At 52.8% G+C, this 23,426-nt stretch overlaps 1 protein-coding gene across 3 annotated transcripts in view; it reads right to left on the bottom strand.

The window, feature by feature from the left end:
* Positions 1–23,426, bottom strand: part of NDRG1 (N-myc downstream regulated 1) — a 53,941-nt gene that overhangs the window by 3,667 nt on the left and 26,848 nt on the right. For all 3 annotated transcript variants that reach the window (XM_044244914.1, XM_044244915.1, XM_044244913.1), the window contains 11 exons: positions 21,996–22,116; positions 17,965–18,027; positions 17,167–17,227; positions 15,993–16,079; positions 13,612–13,668; positions 11,378–11,481; positions 9,919–9,975; positions 9,077–9,128; positions 7,954–8,001; positions 5,611–5,646; positions 1,682–1,733 (listed from right to left, as the gene is read on the bottom strand). In XM_044244914.1, the coding sequence (XP_044100849.1) occupies positions 1,682–1,733; positions 5,611–5,646; positions 7,954–8,001; positions 9,077–9,128; positions 9,919–9,975; positions 11,378–11,481; positions 13,612–13,668; positions 15,993–16,079; positions 17,167–17,227; positions 17,965–18,027; positions 21,996–22,116 (738 nt within the window). The remainder of the gene's footprint in view (positions 1–1,681; positions 1,734–5,610; positions 5,647–7,953; positions 8,002–9,076; positions 9,129–9,918; positions 9,976–11,377; positions 11,482–13,611; positions 13,669–15,992; positions 16,080–17,166; positions 17,228–17,964; positions 18,028–21,995; positions 22,117–23,426) is intronic.

Raw genomic sequence — 23,426 nt, 5'->3', positions numbered from 1 at the left:
TGCTCGCCTTCCCATTGGGCAGGTAGCTGAGAAGGCAGGAGACCCAGAGACAGATGTTTTCTGTTCGAACAGGGCACCTAGGGACACGGGCCCTGCCTGCAGCATGTAAATGAGACTCACTGGCTCTTGGCCTCTCTAGAAACTAAAGGCGGCTGTGGCCCATCTTAAACGTGTGTCGGCTTACCAAAGATACCATTACTATTTTAAATGAACAAAAAGCTTCGGTCTCCAAGGGGGAAAAAAAATGAATAGATTAGACATTCAGACTTCCTCGTTAAGATGGGCACATAAATTATAATTCAAAGCCGTCGGCAGAAAGAGCCAAAAGAACCACGTCACGGCTCACACCTCAACTGGTACCATCTGTGGCCGCAACCCGCCAGAGTGCTTACACTTGGCAATGGTCTGTCCTGGTCATGGGACTGCACTGCTGAAGAAGGCTGGATGTGTCTAACAACTAAACTAGAACCATCACGTGAGAAACAGCACGCTCCTGAAGTATGCTTCTATTTCTCCTTCAATTCCCAAATCCAAGGACTTGGCAAAGAGGCACGGTCTTGAATACGGGTGACTTTATCACCCACGTACAGAGCTTTATGGTTTTCAAAGAACTTTCAGAGATACCCACTCTGCTCCTTGCTTAATCTCTCCAAACATCAGTTCCATTATTTGTAAGATTAAGATGAGGTAAGAGGACTTCATAGGATGGGGCGCCTGGGGGGCTCAGTCATGTAAGCATCCAACTTTTGATTTCGGCTCAGCTCATGATCTCAGGGTTGCAAAACTGAGCCTTTCACTGGGCTCTGTGCAGAGTGTGGAGCCCAAGATTGTCTCCCCCCTCCCGCTGTTCCTAACCCCATTTGTATGCACATGCATTCTCTCTCTCTCTCTCAAAAAAAGGGGGAGGGACGCCTGGGTGGCTCAGTTGGTTGGACGACTGCCTTCGGCTCAGGGCGTGATCCTGGAGTCCCGGGATCGAGTCCCACATCAGGCTCCCAGCTCCATGGGGAGTCTGCTTCGCTCTCTGACCTTCTCCTCGCTCATGCTCTCTCTCACTGTCTCTCTCTCTCAAATAAATAAATAAAATCTTTAAAAAAAAAAAAGGGGGAGAAAAAAGTATCACATAGGCTCACTGTGACGGTTAAATGAGGGAAAAAAAATGAAGGATTTAGAAATAATCTTTCATCATGACCATCATCACCGCCATCATCACACCTGGAAGTCTCATAAGCAAGCACATAATCATACACACATCACTTGACGAATCACTAAGTTCTACCTCTGAAACTAGTAATGCACTATATGTCAATTAAATTGAAATTAAATTTTTAAAAAAAGCAAGCGAGCATGTAACCAAAATGTGGAAGGTTTACAGGGTTCCACTGTTCTCTTTTTGGTGCTTAGAGGGTGGGTCCTCACCTAATCTAAAGAAAATTCCGTTTGAAACCACACCTGGTAGGTAATTAGTGGAGGGAGATGAAGCCACCATGGTATAAAGAAGATACTAGAACCTCCGCACTACGGCCCATCCACCACTCCCCTGACCTTCCTCGTTTGCAAAAAGCTGAGGCTGGCCCGGAGTACTGAGAGTGGTTAGTCACAAGCCCGGTCCAGGTCACTGCGTTTTCAATTCCCATGCCTGCCCCTCACCCCACCACCCGCCCAGAAAGGCCACACTTACTGTATCCCATGCCCTGCACGAAGTACTTGAAGGCCTCGGCAAGCTTGGCTGGCTGCAAGAGGAAAAGGGACAGTATGGTCAGTCGTCGGAGGTCCCCCTCCTGAAGGGCTACGGGGAGCTGTGCTCACAGTGGCCTTTATTAAAGAGCTGGGCCCGAGAGGGAAGGCCACCTCATGCTGATTGGACACGGAACAAAAGGAAAGGAAAGACTTGGGGAGCAGAATTCACGTCGGCTAGGGAGAAAAACTTGTAAATTCACTTCATAGCTGGGGGGTCTGGTCACGTTATACGACCTCCCCTGTGAAACACGGACAGATGGCCACACTAACTGCTGAGGGTTTCCGTGAAGAATATTACACTGATAGTGATGTGTCCAACTCAGCATCTAGAACGTAACAGCACCAACAGCCTGCAGTATTCCATCTTCTTTTGACAATAACTTTCTGAAGTTGGTGCCATTTCCATGTATGTTTCACGGCTGAACAGTCATGGAGCGGTCAAGAATCCATCCACGGTCTTACAGTCAATTCATGCGTGGTCCTACAGATTCATCTGGGGCTTTCTGAACTCCACGCTTTCAAGGCAATTCACTCTCAGCGTCAAGAGAAGGCTGGCTGGATGGATGGAAGGATGGTGGACAGGTAGATAAAAATTAAGATGGATGAACAGAAGTAAGGAGGATCGACAGATGGATAAAAAGAAAGGATGGATAGAAAGAAATTAAAAACAGAAGAGGGATCGATGGATGGATGGATGGATGGATGGATGGATGATGGACAGTTGGGTAAACCAACTAACCGAATTTATGGGCTATTTTAAGTGAAATGAGTTAGGATTGCTGAGAACCTACCCAGTTCCATCAATTAATCTCTCCAAATTTAAATTCATCTGAACTGGGAGGTGACATGTTCTCAAGGCCATACCCACAGTCCCATTAACCGCCAACTCTCCCAAGCGATGTCCCGGGTCTGCGCTCCTCAGCGTCTTTCCGCCCCAGTGAGAAGTCATCGGCAGTCGCCGTGTTCCTGCCCACCCCCACCAACGCCTGCCACTATTCTACAAACAGCCATGTGACATTTAAAGGAGAGGCTGTAGGGGGGCTGGGTGGCTCAGTCGGTTGAGCGTCTGCCTTGAGCTCGGGTCATCATCTCAGGGTCCTGGCATCGAATTCCGCATCAAGCTCTATGCTCAGCAGTGAGTCGGCTTCTCCCTCTGCCTCTGTGATCTCTCTCGCTTTCGCTCTCTCTCAAATAAATAAAATCTTTTAAAAAATAAATAATCAATAAATAAGGGAGAGGCTGTGTTCAAGCTGCCGTCTGGGGTTTGTGCGACAACAGTAAGTGACAGGAGTTGCCATCGGGCTGCAGAGAGCCACGGGCACCGGAGCCCAGCACAGAACCATCCTTCAGCCTCCCTTCCCCTTCCGTGACACTGCCACACACACCTGTCCTTCTCACCTCTGAGGCCTTGCAAACGGAATGAGGGATGGGGATGCCCCCTGTAAACAGACACCCAATTCTCGTAAGGGCGGGAGGAAGAGGAAGGTCAGTAAACGGGGTCTCCCTGGACTGGTCTCCCGGAAGCCTGGGCTTCAGCCCCCGCCAGGCTTTTACGTGTTTCCATTATGGTCAGGATTGGAGCTGTTCTCATTCCCAATACAGAAAAGCAGGAAAAGAAAGTGGGGAAGGAGGAAGGGAGGGGAGATTGAAGGAACCCTGGGGCCCCTCTCCCTGAGCCAGCCTGAGGACCGCGGGCCCTGGAGAAATACTCTTTCACCAGAAGTCCAGCAGCGAGCTGGATGCTGAAGGATGCACCACTCGTGTGCAGGTATGAACCCCCGCTTCTGTCTAAGCAGGCTCTACGGCGGGGAGCCCATCTGCTCCCTCTGGAGGCGGGGCCAGCCCACCCTCCTCCGGTTTCTCCCAGCTGTAATGAGGCATAACCCAACAGCAGATAAAACACTACAAGGATTTTGTCCTTTCCTCGTGGGAGCGGAGGGAGCCATTGCCAAGAGGCTCGTCGAGCTGCCGAAAGCCACTTGTGCCTGCACTTCTGTGCAGAGTTCTGGAGAGAGCGGCTGTAGTTGAGGGACAATGCAGAGAAGCGAGGCAAGCCCAGGATGCACCTGCTGCAGAAATCTGCCTCTCGGGGGTCTCCTCTTCAGAGCCCTCAGCGAAATATCCCATGACCCCAGACAGAAGGCCGCGCTCTGTTGGGACAGCTCTGGCTAGTACCAAGATTGTTCTGCCCCCAGATGGACCTGTCAGCCGTCGCCCACTCCCTGGGGACTCAGAGCCAAGACTCTCCCTTTTCCATCACACAGTCCTTGAAACTGGCAGGGCCGCATGAAAGGAACCAAGAGCTGATCCTTCCCCCACTGAGAGGCTCTCCAGAGCCCCACAATGAACAGTGAGAAACTGCAAACTACCTGTACGTGTCCAGCAGTACTGTGTCAAGAAAACCTATTACAGGTTATCTGTGTGAAGGCATTTTGTCCTGCCATTAAAAACAAGGTACAAAGCATTTTTAACCAAAGGAAGAAAGAGCTTGGAGATGTCAAGTTATATGGACTAGTAAAAAATAGATACGCAATATGATCCTCATCTTGCTTAAAGTAACAAAAATTAAAATGTACACAAGTATACAGAGAAGGAGACTAGAATAAGTGACTTTAAAGTTTGTAACAACGGCAACCTGAAGTTGGGGAACTACAGATGTGGGGTTTTTTACTATTCTTTTATTCACCTGTATCTTTTTCATTGATGAACATGTATTACTTTGTAACTAGAAAATTAGAAATACTAAATAGCATTGATTAAAAAAAAAAAAACCTCAAACTCATAAAATATACATTTCAGGTCCTGGTTCGTTACTGAGGAGGGCACATAGGCATTTTTTCCTCTGAAAATCTAAGTTTTGTTTGTCTGATCTCCCCAGCCTGATGTCATTGCTTGGATAACGGGCTCGTGGATAAGGTGGCCCTCAGGGCACCTGCCAGGCAGAGTCAGCAGGAAGACCTAGGGGGACGCGGTCTTAACCCTCTGGTGCTCGGTGCCCTCATCCCTGTCTCTCCCTACACGCTGGCGGGTGAGATGGACCCTGAGTGCTGGCTCGCGGCTGCAGGAGGCTCCCACGGTGGGGACCCAGGGGGAAGGAGGATACGTGTCTCTAGAAAAAGATCCAGATTCTATTGTTGTTCATCAATAAGGTGCTGGATTGCAGATGCCATGAAGTCCCTTTCAGGAGGGCAGGGAACAGAAGAAAGAAAAGGCATCATTCCATCCTTTCCCACAGTCTGGTGGCAAAGGCGACCAACGATTCACATCACAATCCATGCTAGGATAGAGAAGAAAACTATGATGATGAAAACTCAAGGACAGAGATTCCGAAGTGCCTTCCCTTGTTAGGTCAGTGGGTTATTTATGGGTGGGGGGTGGGAGGGGCGAGTGGTTGTGCAGCAAACACGCTGCACTGACGTCTGTACGCACACACACGTGTACACACGTATGTGTTCACATGCACACTCACACATGTGCTCAGACACATGCACGTGTTCACAGGCACAGTCATACATGTGTTCACACACACACACACTTTGGCTTCATCTCCCCACTGCCCCGCTCTGCTCGGCCTTGAGCTCCGGCAGAACCCTGTGGTCTCTGAGAGCGAACCCCAGACACAGTCAGACTTGGGTCCGCAGGTGTCAAGCCGTGTCCGTGCATCAAACCCCCTCCCCCCATGAACCCCAGCGTCATCCACCCCCTGGGGTTCCTAGGATGCGCAAGCAATTTCTGTATACAGTGACGTGTCCGTGGTGTCGTCAGATGTCACAGTGAGCCGGGGGACAAGCAGACAGTGGGGGAATGGGTGCTAACAGGACACAGAGGCACCCACCTTCCAGCTGGGGGGCGGGGACAGGTAGGACTCACCTGGGAGATCTGTGGGAGGCCACCGCAATCTGCCATCTGGGAGAGAGGGAAGCTGGTCAGTGCCAAACACCACGGCAGAGGCCTCCCTCCCCATGCGACCCGCCTGCCATCGCCCGGCCCCGTCTGGCCCCATTCGGCGGACACTGGGCACCTGCCGGGTGGAGAGACACCCACCCCCACCCCCCAGGGCTGCTCGTTTCCGTCCATCTCGGCATGGATCGGTGTCTTCCTGACTGAGATGCCAGATATCCTGCTGGGCCCTGGGTATTTCCCCCAGTTCCCTGAGAACCGAAGGTGCGAACACCCCACAGCAGAGGCACATGCTGGGCCTGAGAGAGCTCCAGGAACCATCAGGCCTGAGGCCAGGGTCCATCTGACCAGAAAGCCTCCGTGCGGGCGTGCAGGAGGCCCCTCACACACACATTCTCGTCGAACGTTCCCTTAGATAGAAACTGCTCCACCTGGGAAGGCCGACCTCAGTCTCCCCACTGGCTACACCGGCACAAACATCACAGCTTCCAAAGTTCCTACGGAATCATCAAACCTCCAGGCACGTGAAACCATGATCCAGATCCAGGGCTTGGGAGACTGGGGCAGCAGGGGGGGACAGCAGGGGGGACGGGGTGAGGACGGCTAGGAGAGACACGGGACGGGCAGGCCTGGTGAGGGACGGGGACGGCAGCTGGCACTGGGCCAGGCCAAGGCCCAGCGTCTCGCCTCAGGGTCAGGCTAACTGGGGTATCTGGGGGCGCCCATGCAGCGACAGGACACCAGCACTGACCCCAGGGGCCAGGCTGTCTGGACTCAGATCCCCATCACGGCCAAATCGGCCACTGATTGTAGGTCGTCACCTTCCCTCCACAGATGTGCTGAGCTAAGATGAGGTCGTACTGGAAGAAGGTGGACCCGAAATCCAGTGACTGGGGGTGTCCTTAAAACCAGAAGGAAATCTAGACACAGGGCTGCCCAGAGAGAAGGCTGGGCGGTATGGAGGCAGAGACAGGAGGAATGCGGCTGCCAGCCAGGAAACTGAGGCCTGTCGGCAATGGCCACAAAAGGGAAGAACATGAAAGGCGCCTCCCTAGAGCCCTCGAAGAGTGCGTGGCCCTGCCCACACCTGGACTTGGGACTTGCAGCTTCCTGACCGCAAGGCAGCAAGAGAACAGACTCCTGTGCCTTTCAGCACCGCACCCCCCTTCCCCTGATCTGGGTGCTTATAATGGAGACGAGGAGGCTAACCCCCCTTCTCGAATGCTCCATCCTCCTCTCCCTATCAGCAGTAACTGGGACCTCTCCGTCCTTCTCCTGGGATAGCGGCCCCAGTGCTGCCAGAATCCAGACACAGTTTGCTGGGACAGTTAAGAAAGTCAATGGGCCTCCCTGGATCAGCTGATCAGCAGCCCCCCGGGGGCCCAAAGCCCAGCATCTTCACCTGCAATTTCCCGTGAGGGAATCTTGATAGAAAATGTACGTGAAGTCGGGGCACCTGGGTGGCTCAGTGGGTTAAGCCTCTGCCTTCGGCTCAGGTCTTTATCTCAGGGTCATGGGATCGAGCCCCACATCGGGCTCTCTGCTCAGCAAGAAGCCTGCTTCCCCCCAACTCTCTTGCCTGCCTCTCTGCCTACTTGTGATCTCACTCTCTGTCAAATAAATAAATAAAATCTTTTGAAAGAAAGAAAGAAAGAAAGAAAGAAAGTGTATGTGAAGAGCCGGCTCCGGGGACCAGGTCCCCTCCTGAGTATCAGACGCCTCCCAGTGCCTTTCACAAGGCCACTAAAGGCACAGTCCTCCACAGACCCTCAACTCATTCCACGCAGGCCCTATCTGGGTCGCCTGCTCTCCTGGGGGTACAACCAGAAAGGGTCCTCATCTTGTGTGGTGCCTTTACGCAAGTCACAAATAATATGGCGCTGGACCAGGAGGTCAGGGAGGGCACAGACCCTCAATCTGGCCTCAGGGACAGCGAGCACCTCAAGTACCCAGAGAAGCTGCCAAAGTCCTGCCCTCCCATGGCAGAGCCCCTCTTGGAGGAACATCCAGACCAACACTTAGGAGAGCCCCTGCTTGCACAAATCCTAGTCCATCCTTCATTGGAGAACCAAGGCCAGTAGCCCACAGATTCTAGGGCTCCCTCCAGGGGTCTAGACAGTTCCTTTCATCTCTGCAGCCTAGGGTGTCCAGCCGCAGGCACAACAGATAGATGTTCACAGACACACACATTAAATAATTATTTCTACGGTCTCTGACCCCCAGCTGTGCCTCAATTAGGCACTACTCCATTCCGTCACGAGCTAGGGGTTTCTGAGAAAGAACAAAGGCGAACTTGCATCATTCTGCCTGTACCTTGAGGAGAGTAGTCTTTGTTGGATCCAATTTCGAGTTGCACTCCACCTGGACCAGGAAAAGGGAGAAGAAATCTGTTAATTAATTTCCCATCCAGAGCCAAGGTCATCAGCCTTCCCCCTTTGCTGCCCCCATCAGCGGCAACTCGTCTTCCCGCTAGCATGGAGGAAAGAATGTGGGCTTCGAGATGAAGCGACGTAACCGTAAGTTCCAGCCCCATCATTACTAGCGACCTTCGACAAGTTACTTAATTTCTTTGAGCCTCGGTTTCTTTATCCATAAAATGAGAGTAGTATCTTTTTTCGAAGGATTGTTACAACAATGAGTTAAAATCCAGCAGACGCTCCAGAAACAGCTGCTACATGAATGGACTTCCTTAACCCAGTGCTGCCAGGGATTCCACAAGCGAATCAACATCTGCAGTCCCGACAACCGGTGTTCATACGAGATTAACATCCACTAGCTTTAATTTGTCAATGACCATCTCAGAAGCGCATCCAAACTGGACAAAATACCCACATGTAACCCGTGATGTTCCAAGTGCCCTACAGTAAGATTATCACCTCCCTTCATATGAATAGTATCTCTGTACTGATATATCCTATGATTATGCCTGGTGGGTCAGATCACAGGAAACTTCATGGCCCTTCGCAAGGCCATGTCACCACGCTAGCCCTCTGCTCAGAAACCGCTAAGGTTCCCGGTCTCCAGCTGTGGGGCTATGAGAAGGTCAAGTCTGTGCTTTGCCTCCCCAACATCCCAGGTGGGAATTAAGGGATGAAATGACTCAGAAAGCCCGGTCTAAACCCCACTCCCCAAGGCCCTCTCTGCCCTTTCAGACAATCAGGCACCAAGCACGTCTGGAAACTCTACCAGATTCCCGAACGAGAGGAAAGTCTGTTGGCCGGGAAGCCAAGCGGCAAACATGCCCATCTGAACAGACCAATGGGAGGTGGAACAGCAGGTGTTGGGCCTGGAAATAAAAGACAGAGGACCCGGTGCCAAGCAAACAAGGCTGGCAGTCACCAGGGGTAGAGGCTGATGTTGGGGCCCTCTGCCCAAAGGCCAACCAGATTCGGACTGTCGAATTAAGCACAGAAACAAGTGGACGATTCCTACATACCACAGCATCCACAGCGGGAGAGTTGTCCCCAACCACCAACAAAGCAGGACACCTGGGGACAGAGAGAGAAGAGTGAGTTAACACAAAGTTTACTTATTAAAGATTCATATGCTCCCAGGCTGAGACCAGAGTTCTAAAAATATTTGTTTTGGTCTCCCCAGGACCCTTTGCTCTTTGAACTTTCTTCTCCTTCCATCCTCTGCTTTGTTCTTAAGATAAACTGAGAGGATAGTCATTTACACCTTAGTATGAATTTCAGCCAGAGAATTTCTGGGCCCTGATGTTTTAGTTTCAAGCATCATCTCCTCAAGGAAGAATAAGTAGGGCTCTGCCAACAATCAAGACCAGAGACCACGAGGACATGCCCAACAAAGGGAATGGCATGTGCCAAGTTCAGGTGTCAAATAACATGGCTCACTGACAGAACTACAAAAGACAGAGGATACTGGTAGAATGCAGTCCGCTGTACCCATGACTAGCTTATAGGGTACTTTAGGGTGGGACTCATGTCTTACTCATCTCCAGGTTCTGTGAAAGCAAAGCCTAATGCAATATTCAACATAGAGCAGGTACTTAAGTTTTATCCAAAGTACACGCATTGCTCCTTCTCTGAGACCCTAGGCTCCCACCCAAGTCTCAGGGACACCCCCAGGAACTGAACCCCTGCACACCAAGTACGTGAGAGAGACTGGGCCATGCCTGCCTGCTGGGAAGCACACACCCAGGACGCGCCAATGATGGATGTCCCGGCACAGAGCGCCACTCCTGCCAAACACAGAAGGACGGCCCTGCCAGGGGCTGAGCAAGGCGACAAGATGGCGAGGGGGAGAAAGGCCACTCACTGCAGGGTGACTGTGTGGGTTCCGGGCATCGGCCGCTCAATCTCCAGGTCCCGCCGGCTGCAGACGACAAACGCACGGTTACATCGTTACCTGGACAGCCCCTCCCTTCTCCCTTATCCCAGGAGGCCCTGCCACTGGCTGTCCTGGCAAAACACTCATGTCCCAACCCGCATGGCTCTCCGGGCCAGCACAGCCTCTCAGGGTCCATGTAAATGGTTTTAGGGACAGCAGGACTCACTCATTTCCCATGGCACCCACCTCCTTGTCCCCAACCCGAGTCCTCTACACAATCTCTTTTACACTGCAGACCTGATCCTTTCCCTCATTTCAAAGCCTCCCACAGTTTCCTACTGTGCCGCCCAGCATGGGCCCGGCCAGCCCCATGGCTCACCCCTGCAGACGTCTATCCAGCCTCTCGCCTCCTGAGGGCTCCTACCAGCAGACACCCTTTTCCAGAGCATGGCCTGGAGCCAGAGAGACTGGATTCAAATCACACCCTTCCACATCCTCGCTGTGTGACTTTGGGCAGAATGCTGAACCTCTCTGTGCATGTGCTTTCTTGGCAGGAAATGATGATGGTAACAGTGTCCCAGGATTTTTTAAGAGGATTTACTTGATTCCTATGGGCACCATGAGGGCAAAGCAGTGTGTGGGACTTGGAGGTTTGTTCTGGTCTATGCGGGTCTGCTGCTTCGCCAACAGCCTAATTGTTCCAGCTCTCGGGAAGTATTTGCTTAAGAAATGCTCTGTAGGGTCCCACGTCTTCAGTTGCCCACTGGGGCAGGACCTCTCCCTCCTGCACTGAGAGGCGGGATGCTGGGAGGATGGTAGAGGAGATGGACACTGAACTTTGCTACAGACACTAGTGCCTTTCATGAAGTAAGCTACTGACTGCAGAGAGATCCAGTCCCGAGGCCCCTTCCTGTCCCCTAAATGGGAGAGCAGCAGACGGCGTTCCCAGTTTTCAGAACACCTGGCTGCCACCAGTGTCCCTGAGCTGTCCCCTCCCTTAGCTGAGGTCCAGACCAGCCCCTCATTATCATGAAGAGGGCTAACACCTTGCCAAAGCTGGAGGGATGTGCTCCTTGTCCTTGGCTTGACTCACCTTCCAAGAGCTTCTCTGGACTCCTCCCTCCCCCTCGTTCCCGCCGCTCACTCTTCACCCTCCTCACACCTGGCCTCTCTGCGGGGTCAGCCGGGGCATGGACACTTATTCCAAACCCCGGTGGTGGGGGGGTGTGTGTGTGACTGTGTCTCCCTCATGCCTGCGTCCTCCTCGTCTGGAGTGCAGAACTCCAGGAAGCACCTGTCTCCCTCTCCCAGCCATCTCTTTGTTCAAATTCAGGGGCTGGATGGATCCTCTACTGATTTCATAAGCCCCCTCTGCCTTATGCCACATTCCAGACCAACGAAAGGAACTCCATTGATGGCCACTCGTGGCCGCGCCACGGACTAATACCTGTTGTAGGCATTGATGAACAGATGCAGGTTGCTGGGGTTCAGGTCATTCACAATGTGCTGGCGGTAGGTGTGGACCACCTCCACATTGTTCTGCATTTCCTCCTGCATCGAAAGAGGAAGACAGCCTTTGCTGGGACCAGGTCCCCGGGGCCACTCCCGAGTACCTCCATTCTTCGGGTTATGCAGGTACAGAGATAAGGCATAATGCGTTCAACTCCCAGCGAGCCTGAGCAGACCGCAGGAAATGCAGTCTGATTTGCCTATCAGCTGATAACAGGAAGGAATGCAAACCCACAAAGGGAAAAGAATGCTCTTCTGGGTTCCTTACTTCTTCAGGACTTTTTAATTTGAGGTCAGTCCTCCCAAACCTGGAGCTTGGCTCCGACACTGTCCTTTCTGGGGGCAAGTGTCTTAACCTCTTGGAGCCTTAGTCCCCTCAAAAATTAAAGGGGGGGGGACTATTCCCTGTATCAGCAGGCTGTGGAATTAAGGGAGGTGGTGCACACAAAAGCCCTTTGTAAAGAGTAAAAACTGATGCAACTCTTAGAAGTTAATGTTTTTAAGGGGGAGTTGAGAAGTTTTTCATGCTGGAAGCACAAAACCAAAGCATGCAACTCCTGTGAACCCTCTGGAAAGAAGGGCCTTCTCAGCTTCCAGGGGCGGGGGGGCGAGCCAGAGACCTGCAGAAGCCTTAGCTTTCCCTCTCCCTGGTTTCTTTCTGAATGTGATTTGGGACAGACAAACAAGTTACAAGCTTGCTCTGTTTCTCATTTGTAAGAGAGCGGATGTGACAGTTCCACGAAATGGCCTGATGTGATCAGTGGCCGCCAGGGCAGGACAGGGAGGGAGCAAAAGGGGCCCCATGTCCAGCCCGAGCTATTGTCTAAACAGTCCATGATCAGTGAAGCAACAAAGAAGCCAACATGCCCTTAGAAACATAATCAAGAAAAAAATCATCGTACATTGTGCGGCGGTTTCAGACAAAAAACAAAAACAAAAAACGAAACAAAACAAAAAAACAAAAGAACAACAACAACAAAACAACAAACTATAGCAACCTGGGGGTTCCTCAAGTAATGTGGGGCAGAAGCAGGTCAGACTCCCACCCTATACTTGACACCCCCTCCTGCAAGGAAATACAGAAACGGACTCGAATTTCTCCCATGGTCCCCTCAGGCCCAGATGATACACACTCGGGGGTGGAGGAAACGTATGGCAAACTGAATGGAGCACAAAGGGGAAGACAGCTACTGTGGGCCGCAGGCTAGCCCCAGAGGCCACGTCCATGTCAAACCCCTGGGCATCGTGAACGCTAACTTATCTGAAAAAGAAGTCTTTGTAGATATCATTAAGAGAAGGATCCTAAAATGAGATCATTCGAGATCATCCCAGTAGGTCTTAAATCTGACGGCAAGTGTCCTTATAAGAGAAAGGCAGAGGGAGGTTTTTTTGGCTGTTGTTGTTGTTTTTAAGATTTTATTTATTTATGTGAGGCAGAGGGAGAGAGCGTGAGTCGGTGGGAGCAGCAGAGGGCACGGGGCGGGCGGACTCCATGCTGAGCGCGGAGCCTGACGCCGGGCTCGATCTCACAACCCCGAGATCATGCCCAGAGCTGAAATCGAAAAGTCGGGCGCTCCACTGAGGCGCCCCCAGTGGGAGATCTGAAACAGACGCGGAGAGGCCACCAGAGACAGAGACAGAGCCTGGAGGGCTGAGCCACAAGCCAGAGAATTCTGAAGCTACCAGAAGCTGGAAAAGCAAGGGAGCAGCTGCAGAGAACGGATCTCAAAGCAACTGCGCCCAGCGCACGAGGATACGTACTATGTGGTGCCTTTTATGTAAAACTCCAGGAAATACGACCTCATCTCCAGCGATGGTCAGCAGATCAGAAGCTGTCCAGGGGGCAGGGAGGGAAGGCTTAGCAAGGGGCATGGGGGCTTTCAGGGGTGATGGATATGGTCATCATCTCAATCAGTGTGGCTTTATGGGGAATGTGTGTATGTGTCAGCATTGGTGAAATTCCGTACTTCTAATACCAAAGCACCTTTAAAAAGCCTCATGTTAGAAAGAGAGCAAGCGGGACCTGATTGGAAAGCAGTCACGGGCGCTGTGGGCGAGGCGGACGTCAGCTGCGGTCTCAGGGGTTTGTGTCTGGCTGGTCTCTGTGCCCAAGGCCCAAGCAGCACGCGGTCGCATGGCATGAAGGACAGGATGTGAGGCCACGCTACTCACCTTCCCGAAGAGGTGGGACACCACCATGTCTGGAAGGGCTTGGGTCCATCCGGAGATCTGGGCCAGCAAGAACAGGAGTGATGAGAATAGGTGTTTGCGGTGGTGGGTCAGCAAAGCCTTCAGTGCTGCGCCCCCCACACTTAGGTCTGAAGACAGCCCCCTCATGGGCACTTGGTTACCTGTTCCAGTTGCCTGAAGGACCTGGGCCCTCCCTGAAGGCAGCACCTGAGTCTCCACCAATCACTTGTTCCCAGGGCCCCACGCACAGTGCAAAGATGCACAGAAAACAGGAGCTGAACAGAGACCCAGCCTGCTCCTAGCTTTCCCTGTGCTGGAGCACACTGGGTTCTCCCAAGGAGGGCCCCCTCCCTTTCTTCTATACACACACCAAGCTCTTCTAGTCTCTACCCCAGGACCTTCTTACCTTGAACTAGCCTTCCTGTATCATCCTCTAGATTACCCCCGTCGAACCAGTATCCTCTCTTGAATATATGGAGGTCACTAAAGACACGGCCAACTTTCTACCCTCTCTCTCTCTCCCCAACACAATGCCAGGTATACAGCAGGAGCTCCATAAATGCTAGGTATACAGCAGGAGGCCCATGAACGCTAGGTACTAAGAGGAGCTCCATAAATGCTCAGGATACAGCAGGAGCTCCATAAATGCATGCTGACCAATTTCGGTGTCAGGCAAGGATGGGCAGGATAGAGAAGCTCCAGACCAGGGGACTCTTCAGACTGGGGTCCTGCCCTACACGCGCTGTGTGCGTCTGGCTGGGTTGCAGAGCCTCTGAAGCTCGAGCCTCTCATCTATTAAGCAGCCGTGGCGGGAGCTTCAAAGACACAAGGTCAAGGAGAGGATAACATGAAGCGACCACACGTGTCCTAGGATCTGACATCAGTGCCTGACACACCACAGACGACTCCCGATACAGGGCTTTTTCCTCTTGGGGTTGGGAAGGAAGGATATGGTGCAGATACTAAAGCCACACAGACATTCCTCAGGCCCTACTCTGGCCGATGGTCAGCGTCCCCAGCCCTCCACGTCTGGCTCCGAACAGTTACCCAGGAGCCAAACTGGCTGACGGTAATATCACTTCCTTTCCTGGAAAATAAAATAAAAAACAGGGAGTGTGCTCCGCTTCTGAATATCACGCAGATCAGAGGGATGGGCTCCTGCATTTTGGCAGAAGGTTCCAGAAAGAAATGCAGTTATCAGAGTGGCCAAGACGTGTGGGAGGTAGCAGGGAGGGGCGCGACCCCTTCAAACGTTGGTCTGCGACAGCCACCCAACACTTGGCAAAAACATACTTTCAAAATGAAAGGCCAGGATCACCCCAGCTTGAAAGGTTCTGTCCTGTTTCAATTGGAACGGCTAACCCTCTTCCCTTGGCAAATACTGGTGCCTTTATGAAAAAACACAATCATCATTTTAAAAAGATAAACAAGGAACGCTAGGACACCAGCCAGAGCAGAGCCTCCCAAGACAGCATGCGTCCCTCTCCTCCAGGCAGGCATGGGTCCTGCCCCCTCTGTATTCCCAGACCTGCAGTGCTTGGGTCAAGGGGCCATTCCACACCTGCTGGATGAGACGGGGGAAGGAGGCAGGAGGTGAGGCCCAAGGACTACAGATCCAGCCCTAGTTCTCCCACTGACTAGCTTTGTGGGATCTTGGACAGCTTCCTTCACTTCTGAGCCTCACTTTCCTCCTCCAGAACCTGGTTTTAACAAGTCCACAGCCCAGAGTCACTGGGAGGATTCAACGTGGTCAGACAGCGCGAACAGCGCCTGGGAAATACTCAGGACACACTCGCTAATTATTGTCATCATCCAATGAGCAGCAGTGCTGGTCCTAAACACACCCTCCTTTTTCATCAATGATATGTGGGTTCCTGACATCAGAGGCCTTTGTCTTGTTCCTCTTTTGATTTCCAGTGTCTTGACCGAAGCCCAGTACATGTTAGGTCCTCAGGAAACACTTCTTAACCCAAGCTATGCTTATCAGAGCTGGCTCGAGGACTCACGTCCCCACGGGATGTCTAGTTTAGATCACAGTGTCCTACTGAAATCTCCTGAATGGCAAATGGCTGAGGTCATGTTTACTACCCCAAGCAAAGCAAACTGTTTTCTTTAAAGGGGTGGGGAGTAGGAGGCTGTAAGGGGTTTGGGTGGGCACAACTATTCCACTTGCTTGACCCTGACCCTAGACCTTACCCTGACCCTATCCCAGGCCCTGATGCTACCCCAGACCCTCACCCTGGCCCTGACCCGGCCCTGCCCCTGGCCCAGACCCTGCCCCTGGCCCTGACCCTAACCCTGGCTGGGACTGGAGCCCTGGCCCTGATACTGACCTTGGTCTTGGCCCTGACCCCCAGCCTCACCTTGGATGCAGCCCAATCCATCCAGCCTTCTGCACAAGGGTTCACGTTGATAAGGACAAGTCCCTCCACCATCTCGGGGTTGTTCAGCTGCAATTCAAGACACAAGGTGAGTGGCAAAGCCGTGATCTCAGATACCATGCACTTCCAAGGTGAAGCAGAAAATGGAGAAAAGTACCAGAAAAGGGCCCATGTGCATCCCCAAAGCAGTCTGCTGCCCTCAAGACCCTTCAGCCCCACCTCCCATGCCAAACAGAGGCTCCGGTTCAACAGACTCAGGACTGAGCCCGAGACAGTGGGGCGGGGAAGCAGGGCAAGGAGACACGTGTGCGCGCTTGGCACACCTGCCTTGGGCAAGTCACTTCCCCTTCCTGCACCCGTCCCCACCCCGCTGCCAGGCGGGTCTACCAGAGCACCAGTTTCAAGGTCAGGAAGGGCATGTCATGGCTCCTTAGCAACCACTCCTGGAAGACACATCTGTGTCCATCTCATGCCGAACACAGATCTTCCTTTATCAGCTCAGAGCCTCGTCAGTCAGGGTTCTGGGTTTTTTTTGTTTTGTTTTGTTTTTTATTCATACCAGCATTTCTGAGTTCTGACAACGTCCAGCAAATGACATGCAGTCGGAATACCTTCAAGACTATTCATCAAACGAGCACTGCTGCATTTTTAAGCAGCTGCTCGGGAAGGACGCAAGGGCTCCAGGAGCACCTGGCTTGGACCCACAGTCACGTGAACCTACGTATCTCTGATTCTAGTGGAGAATCAGTCAGAATCCGGAAGCTGTGGGGTTTTCATGAAGCAGCAGAAGATACGGGGACATGAGGACCTGCCCACAACCAACCAAGAAGTGAGCAAAACCAGTGATCAAAGGGTCCGTCTGTCTGCTGTAGGAAAGGCAAGGTTGTCAGCACATATAGGAGTACACGCACGCGCACACGACTCTGCACCACACACGACTCTGCACCACACACGACTCTGCACCACACACGACTCTGCACCACACACGACTCTGCACCACACACCGCCATGCGAACTGCGGTTCTTCCTTCAGAATTAAATTATGGGTCATTTCTCTCTTCATTCTTGGATTTTCGATGCTTTTCCAGTTATTTTCCTTAATCCTGACTCAGTTGCATTTGACACATTTTTTTTAAAAAAATGCCCGAGAACTCACAGCAAAGCGAGTGAGGATGTAAGCACCTGCTCCCGTTCCCATGCCAATAATGCTTTTCAGCCTGGAAGCAGAAATAAAAAGGCACGTCACACAAGGATGAGCAATGGGAGCCCTAATGACCCTCTTAAAACCTCCCCCACTCCTGGCCCCTAAGGAACGCCACCGCCCCCAGCGTCTGTCCCGCTCATGGCGGAGTGTGGCTGGAAAGCCAGAACACGCTGCCGCAAGGACCCGACATGCATCATGCTTTACGGCTTGACAGAACACCGTGACCTTGGCAGAGACTCATCCCTCTTCTCAGGCAGGCTCTGAGAGACTGCCTGACGTTTATGGGAAGGCCCATTACGGCACCACTTCTTCCCCTCTTAAGCTTTATTTTAGACTCTGAAACTAGGAAGGAAAATAAATTGGCCAAGAACTCTGAGGTATGATCCTCACACAAAAGGCTCAAGTAAAAGGCAAATGAGCACTTCAGAAATAGGGCACGGAGGGAGAAATGGAAGGCAGGCCATCCTCTTCTAGAACATTCCATCAATAAGGAAGAGCAATGAAAGAAGAGGGGGCAGGGAAAGGATGGGGGGGGGGGGAGGCGGGCTTTTGGTGATGGATTTGCTCCTGGAGAAAAGCCCAGCGGGAGGGAGGCCGACCATGGAGTAGAGACGGTGTGACAGCTCATTTCTTTCCTGACCATTCACCCTACATTTCAGTGGCCAGGCCAGATCAAAGCCAAAGGAGAGGCAGAGGCTAGAAGCCACCTTTCTCTGCAGGCTGCTGGGGCCATCGATCCCTCGCTCTTACCCAAACTGGTGGAGGACTCCAGGAAGCATTTCAGCCAGCTGGTCCATGGAGGGGTACATGTACCTTGGGAGAAGCCATGCAGAGGCCATTAGTGGGGGGCCTGGACCCCGGTGGAAATGAACCATTCAAGCAGGAACAGGCCTGAAGGGCAGGACTCCTGCACCACCTGACCCGTGTGCCCAAGCCCCACTCAGCCCCTGCCCAGCCCCCTGCCCAGCCCCCTGCCCAGCCCCCTGCCCAGCCCCCTGCAGCCCTCCTTCCCTGCATCAAGCCACACGCACCACCCTCAGTCCCTGCTCGAGGCCCCCCCCCCGCCCCACAATCCTCCCCGTTTGTAAACTGACCCTTGAAAGATTGTTTCCTATGCTCCAGGTCCCACAGCAAGCATCAGAGGAGGCTTAGCAGCTCATCTAATACTTACGGCAACCCTGTGAGGTTCCCGTGATTTCCCCTGGTATACAGATTATAAATAGCAGTGAAGCTGGAATAAGCCACTCGGCTTCACAGCAAGGCCGACCTTTGGAATGGCATCTCCCGTGGGCTCTGGGATTTCTCACTCACCTCCCAGAAGGAGGCCTGCCAGCAGCTCTCCCATAGAACATTCCTGGCCACGGGGAAGTTCCTCCCTTCTCCCCCCCGACCCCGAGAGATGCTCTGGAACTTGGAGAGAGCACAGAGAAGCAGGCCATGCTGATGAGCTAGACACAGTGGGCTTTGGGAGACGGAACACCCAGCAGGATTTGAAAGCACTGGGATGCCTCGAGTCACCCATTTTCTGGAACCATGGTTCCTGCCTGAGTGTGGAGTCTGCAGGCTGCCCTAAGCCTATGCATTACGGCGGATGCTTCCCCTTCCCAGAGTGCAGGGAACCACCATTGCTTGTCACCAAGTCCTCAGGCCAGTCCCACACGGGGCTTCTTGTTCCCTCTGTGCCCCCCTTTCCCATGGGCATACCACATGCCAACCCCCCCGCATAGTGAGGAGCCACTTCCCAGGCTGGTCCCTTCCTCCCAGCCAAAACCAGCGCTGCCCCCAGTGTCTCATGGAGCATTTCCACGCCTGCTCTCTTCCTGGCCTTCACAGAAGCTGTTCCCTCTGCCTTCTCACACCGTGTGTGCTCACCTCCCTGGATCTCCAGAAAAACTAGACCTCTGCCCCTGCAGGAGCCAACAACCCTAGCCAGAATTCCCGCATGTTTTCTTTCCCGACTTGCCTGGAAGAACTCCAAGAATCATCCCTTTTCCCAAGGCCTCGGGTGCCATGAGCAAGCCGGGCCCTTTTTACCAGAAGATGCACACGGCTTGCTGTCAGGACCAGCTCCTCGGACATCCCGTGAGTCTCTGGACGGGTCCCTGGAGGAGCCCGAAAAACTCCGCCCGAGACCAGAGGATAGGCCACAGTATCGGGGAGGCACAGGAGCATCCTGGACTAGGAGGCATCCCACAGGGCTGATCTCCGGGAGGAGGACTCCGGGAGGAGGCCCTTCCACAAAGGGATTACGGTAGGTGCTCACTCTTCCTCAGGGAGGCCACAGAGGCCCGGCGAAACAAGGGAGTGTAATGACAAAGGAGGTAACAGTGAGGGAGGTGGCGGTGTTCAGAAGGGAAACTGAGACAGGGACTCCTGTTCTTTTGGATCAGGTGGTTAGGGAGGGCTTCTTGGAAGAAGGGACACTGGAGGAGGCACTGCGGTTTGGGGAGTGTAGAGTAGAGGAAACATATTCCAGGGGAGGAACCCAGCAGGTGTAAAAGCTCTGGAAGGAGCCAGAAAGAGCCTGACTGGTTTGTCTACACATAAATGGGGCCAGTTTCCTTCTGAAACGGCCATGGCTCAGTTTACAGCCAGCAGTCCCTAAAAGGGGATTCTGGGGAAGCCACTTACCCAACGGCTTCTTTCCTTGCTGTTCCTGGGGTTGGATGCAGAGTCAGGAGGCAAAGGGATTCTACACAAGCCCCCCCATATGTAGGAAGCTCACTCCAGAGCTGGGGTCCCCAACCCTGCTTTGCTGCCTCTGCCTCGGGACAGAGGGAACATACCCCAGAGGGCACAGGAGACCCCCAACTACAGAAGGCAGAAATAAGGCAGGGCCTGTTCAGGCCGTGGCTGCCACCAGCCACACACTAAAATCACCTGCTGACCCAGGGGATGGGGGGCAAACACCCTGAACCTTGGCCTCCAGGTCAACTTAATAAAAACTCCCCAGGGTGGGGCTCAAAGCTCAGGACTTTTTTTTTTAAATCCTCCTATGGGGAGCTAAGAGCCACTGCGTTACCGCAGGTCTCTCAAACACTTGCTCCCAGCAAGGATGGATTTGCTGACAGACCTATGGCTTCATCTGCTAGTGAACAGATAACAGGGTCCCAGGGTATTAGGAAGCTTTTCATTTCTGGTCGTGGCCCCATGTGCCGGTGTCCTTCCCAGTCTCTGACAAAGGTTAATTATTAAGGATAATTCTGAACACTAATTAGAAAAGAGAAGAGCGGAGAGGAAGCTACCTGTGAATGTCAAGAAGGCCCTTTCTGGAAGACTTGAAACCCCTGAGCCTGCTGCACCCCGGTTTAATGGCAGCCTCCAAGAGGTCTGCCTCCCTCCAGGGGACACTGATGGTTCAAGGCACTCAGGAAGCCTGTCTCAGCCTCGCAGCAGAAACCAGAAGCCCACGCTGGCTGCACACTGGGGAGATGCAGGCAGCTAAATCCCTGGGACAAGAGACCCTGATGTTCTAAAGAGAACATGATCCTTCAAGTCAGCAGAGTCTCCGATTTCCTCAGTTAAACGAGCTGCAGGACTCTGAGCAAGGGACTTAGCCTTTTCACTCCTTCGTTTCTTCATCCAGGAAATGGAACTATAACACCAGGCACATATATCCTAGCCACAGGACTAACTAAATGCAAGTGACCCGTATGAATAAAAACTAACCTGGGGGGTGGGGGGCACCAGGGTGGCTCAGTAGGTTAATTTAAGCATCTGACTCTTGATCTCAGCTCAGTTCATGATCTCAGGGTCCTGGGACTGAGCCCGTGTTGGGCTCCCTGCTAGCTGGGAGTCTGCTTGGAATTGTCTCTTCCTCTCCCTCTGCCCCTTCCCCTGTCCTTGGGCACTTTCTCTCTCTCTCTCAAATAAATCTTAAAAAAGAAAAAAAAGAGGCCACCTGGGTGGCTCAGTGGGTTAAGCCACTGTCTTCGGCTCAGGTCATGATCTCAGGGTCCTGGGATCGAGTCCCGCATCGGGCTCTCTGCTCAGCAGGGAGACTGCCTCCCTCCCTCTCTCTCTCTGTCTGCCTCTCTGTCTACTTGTGATCTCTCGCTGTCAAATAAATAAATAAAATCTTCAAAAAAAAAAAAAGAAAAAGAAAAAAAATAATCTAAGCCTGCACCACAGGAAGTACTTCATCAAGAGTATTTCCTATTGTTCCCTCTCTTTTTCTTCCCACCTTTCTAGAACTTTCCATACTATTTTTCTTGTGAAAGTCTTCTCTGTTCGATCCTGTGCCTGTCATGCGCACCTATTAAAAAGCTAGCTCCTGGGACGCCTGGGTGGCTCAGTTGGTTAAGCAGCTGCCTTCGGCTCGGGTCATGATCCCAGCGTCCTGGGATCGAGTCCCACATCGGGCTCCTTGCTCAGCAGGGAGCCTGCTTCTCCCTCTGCCTCTGCCTGCCATTCTGTCTGCCTGTGCTCGCTCTCTCTCCCTCTCTCTCTCTCTGATAAATAAATTAAAAAAAAAAAAAAGCTAGCTCCCTGGGTGGGTGAGAGTGGGGGTCGGGGCAGTGGGGGCAAGGAGTTAGTGCTTAGCAGGGACAGCGTTTCAGTTTAGGAGGCTGAAAAGTCCTGGCGACAGGCAGTGGGGACAGCTGCACTGCAGTGTGAACGCACGTGACACTACTGAACTCCACACTTGAGAATGGTTCCAAGCGTGCATCTTGGGTTATATATACCTTACCGCCATGAAACACAGACCCAGTGTGACGCCTCCCCCGCCCTCTGCTCAGCTTTTCTGTGCCCTTTTGGGGGCACGGGGTTCTAGGTCTTACCCCACAGGGAAGGAGGCAGCGCCGTCCTGCTGGCCAGGGGCGTCCACGTGGCAGACGGCAAAGTGCTGCGTGATCTCCTGCATGTCCTCGGAGTTGAACAGGGGGTTGTAGCAGGTTTTGTCTGGAGAACAGGCAGGGGCGAGAGACGAGGAAGGAGTAAGGGCAGAATACATCTGGGTGCTTGCTGGCATGTAATGGCCTTTTGCTGTTCTCACTCCCATGCAGGGGAGGAATGAACGCAGAAGAATGCCGACCTTCCTGTCCCCACCCACTTGCCTCTGGTGCTAAAAGGCAAGCAAGCGGGCCTGGTGGTGCCAAGGGTAGGTAAGCGCCACTGCATACGCCAGCGGCTGGAGCCCAAACACGGATGGAGCTGGTGCAGCGAGGAGACTCCCATCCTGGCTCCAGCATCAGCCCCCAACAGCTGGGCTGCGACGGACCTTGCTGCACTCATGCCCTCTTTCTGTCTGGGTTCCCGGAACCCCCACATTGGAAGTAATGGCCAGGGCACATGACTCTCAACCAAGGAGGGCACAGGAGATAAAGCATGGACGCTCTCACTTCTTATGTGGCCTTGGAGGAGTCTCCCAACTGCTGAGTGCTTGAGGCAAAGAGGGCCAGCTGTTCACCCATCCACCCCCTTTTCTTCCTGGGCACACAGCGGGACTACATTTCCCAGACTCCTTTGCAATGGAGGCAGCCATGTGACCGGGTTCTAGCCAATAGCTCGTGAAGCTCGCAGTTTCTTGTTAATACCTGCCACCCATTCTTTTAGGTTTCTCTCCCTGCTGCCACCTGCCAAATGCAGAAGGCTCTGAGGCTCCAGGGGATGGAGGAGCCACAGCTGGCAGGAACCTATGTTCTGGAATCACGAAGCCAAAGGTGTCCCACAGAATGCCCAGAGGCATTACGGGAAGGAGAGACAAATGTGTATTGTGTACAGCCACAGAGATCTTGGGGGCTTCTGTTTCTGCAGTTGGCTTACTGAAACAGTGAGAATCCACCACAGGGTAACAGCCACAGGCAATTCCATCCCTTACCAGAGCTTGGAAAAATAAGGTAACAGATATCCAAGGACCTAGCATGGGAGCTGGTAGCTAATGGATCCAAGGCGGACACAGAGAGGAAAAGGGATATAGGAGAAGGGATGATGAAGGAAAATGGTTTTCAGTGACTGACATCACTACCTCAAGGTACTATGAAGCTGGAGGAAAAACACGCAAGCCAGGCAGGCTGTCAATCACCGATCACACCATCACCCAGCTGGCGATACTCAGGATTACAGAGGGGCCTGGACGTGCAGGCCGTCAGTGCCTTCTCGATCGCCACGGAAAGATTCGTTTCTTTCCTGCGCGATTTTAACATTCAGCAGACCTTACGCTTTTACCGTCTGTGAAACATGGGGAACCCACATATGGTAACACTTCCTGG

Source organism: Neovison vison, chromosome 4 (assembly GCF_020171115.1).
Source record: "Neovison vison isolate M4711 chromosome 4, ASM_NN_V1, whole genome shotgun sequence".
NCBI classification, from domain to species: Eukaryota; Metazoa; Chordata; class Mammalia; order Carnivora; family Mustelidae; genus Neogale; species Neogale vison.
This window is presented reverse-complemented; position numbering and strand designations above follow the sequence as displayed.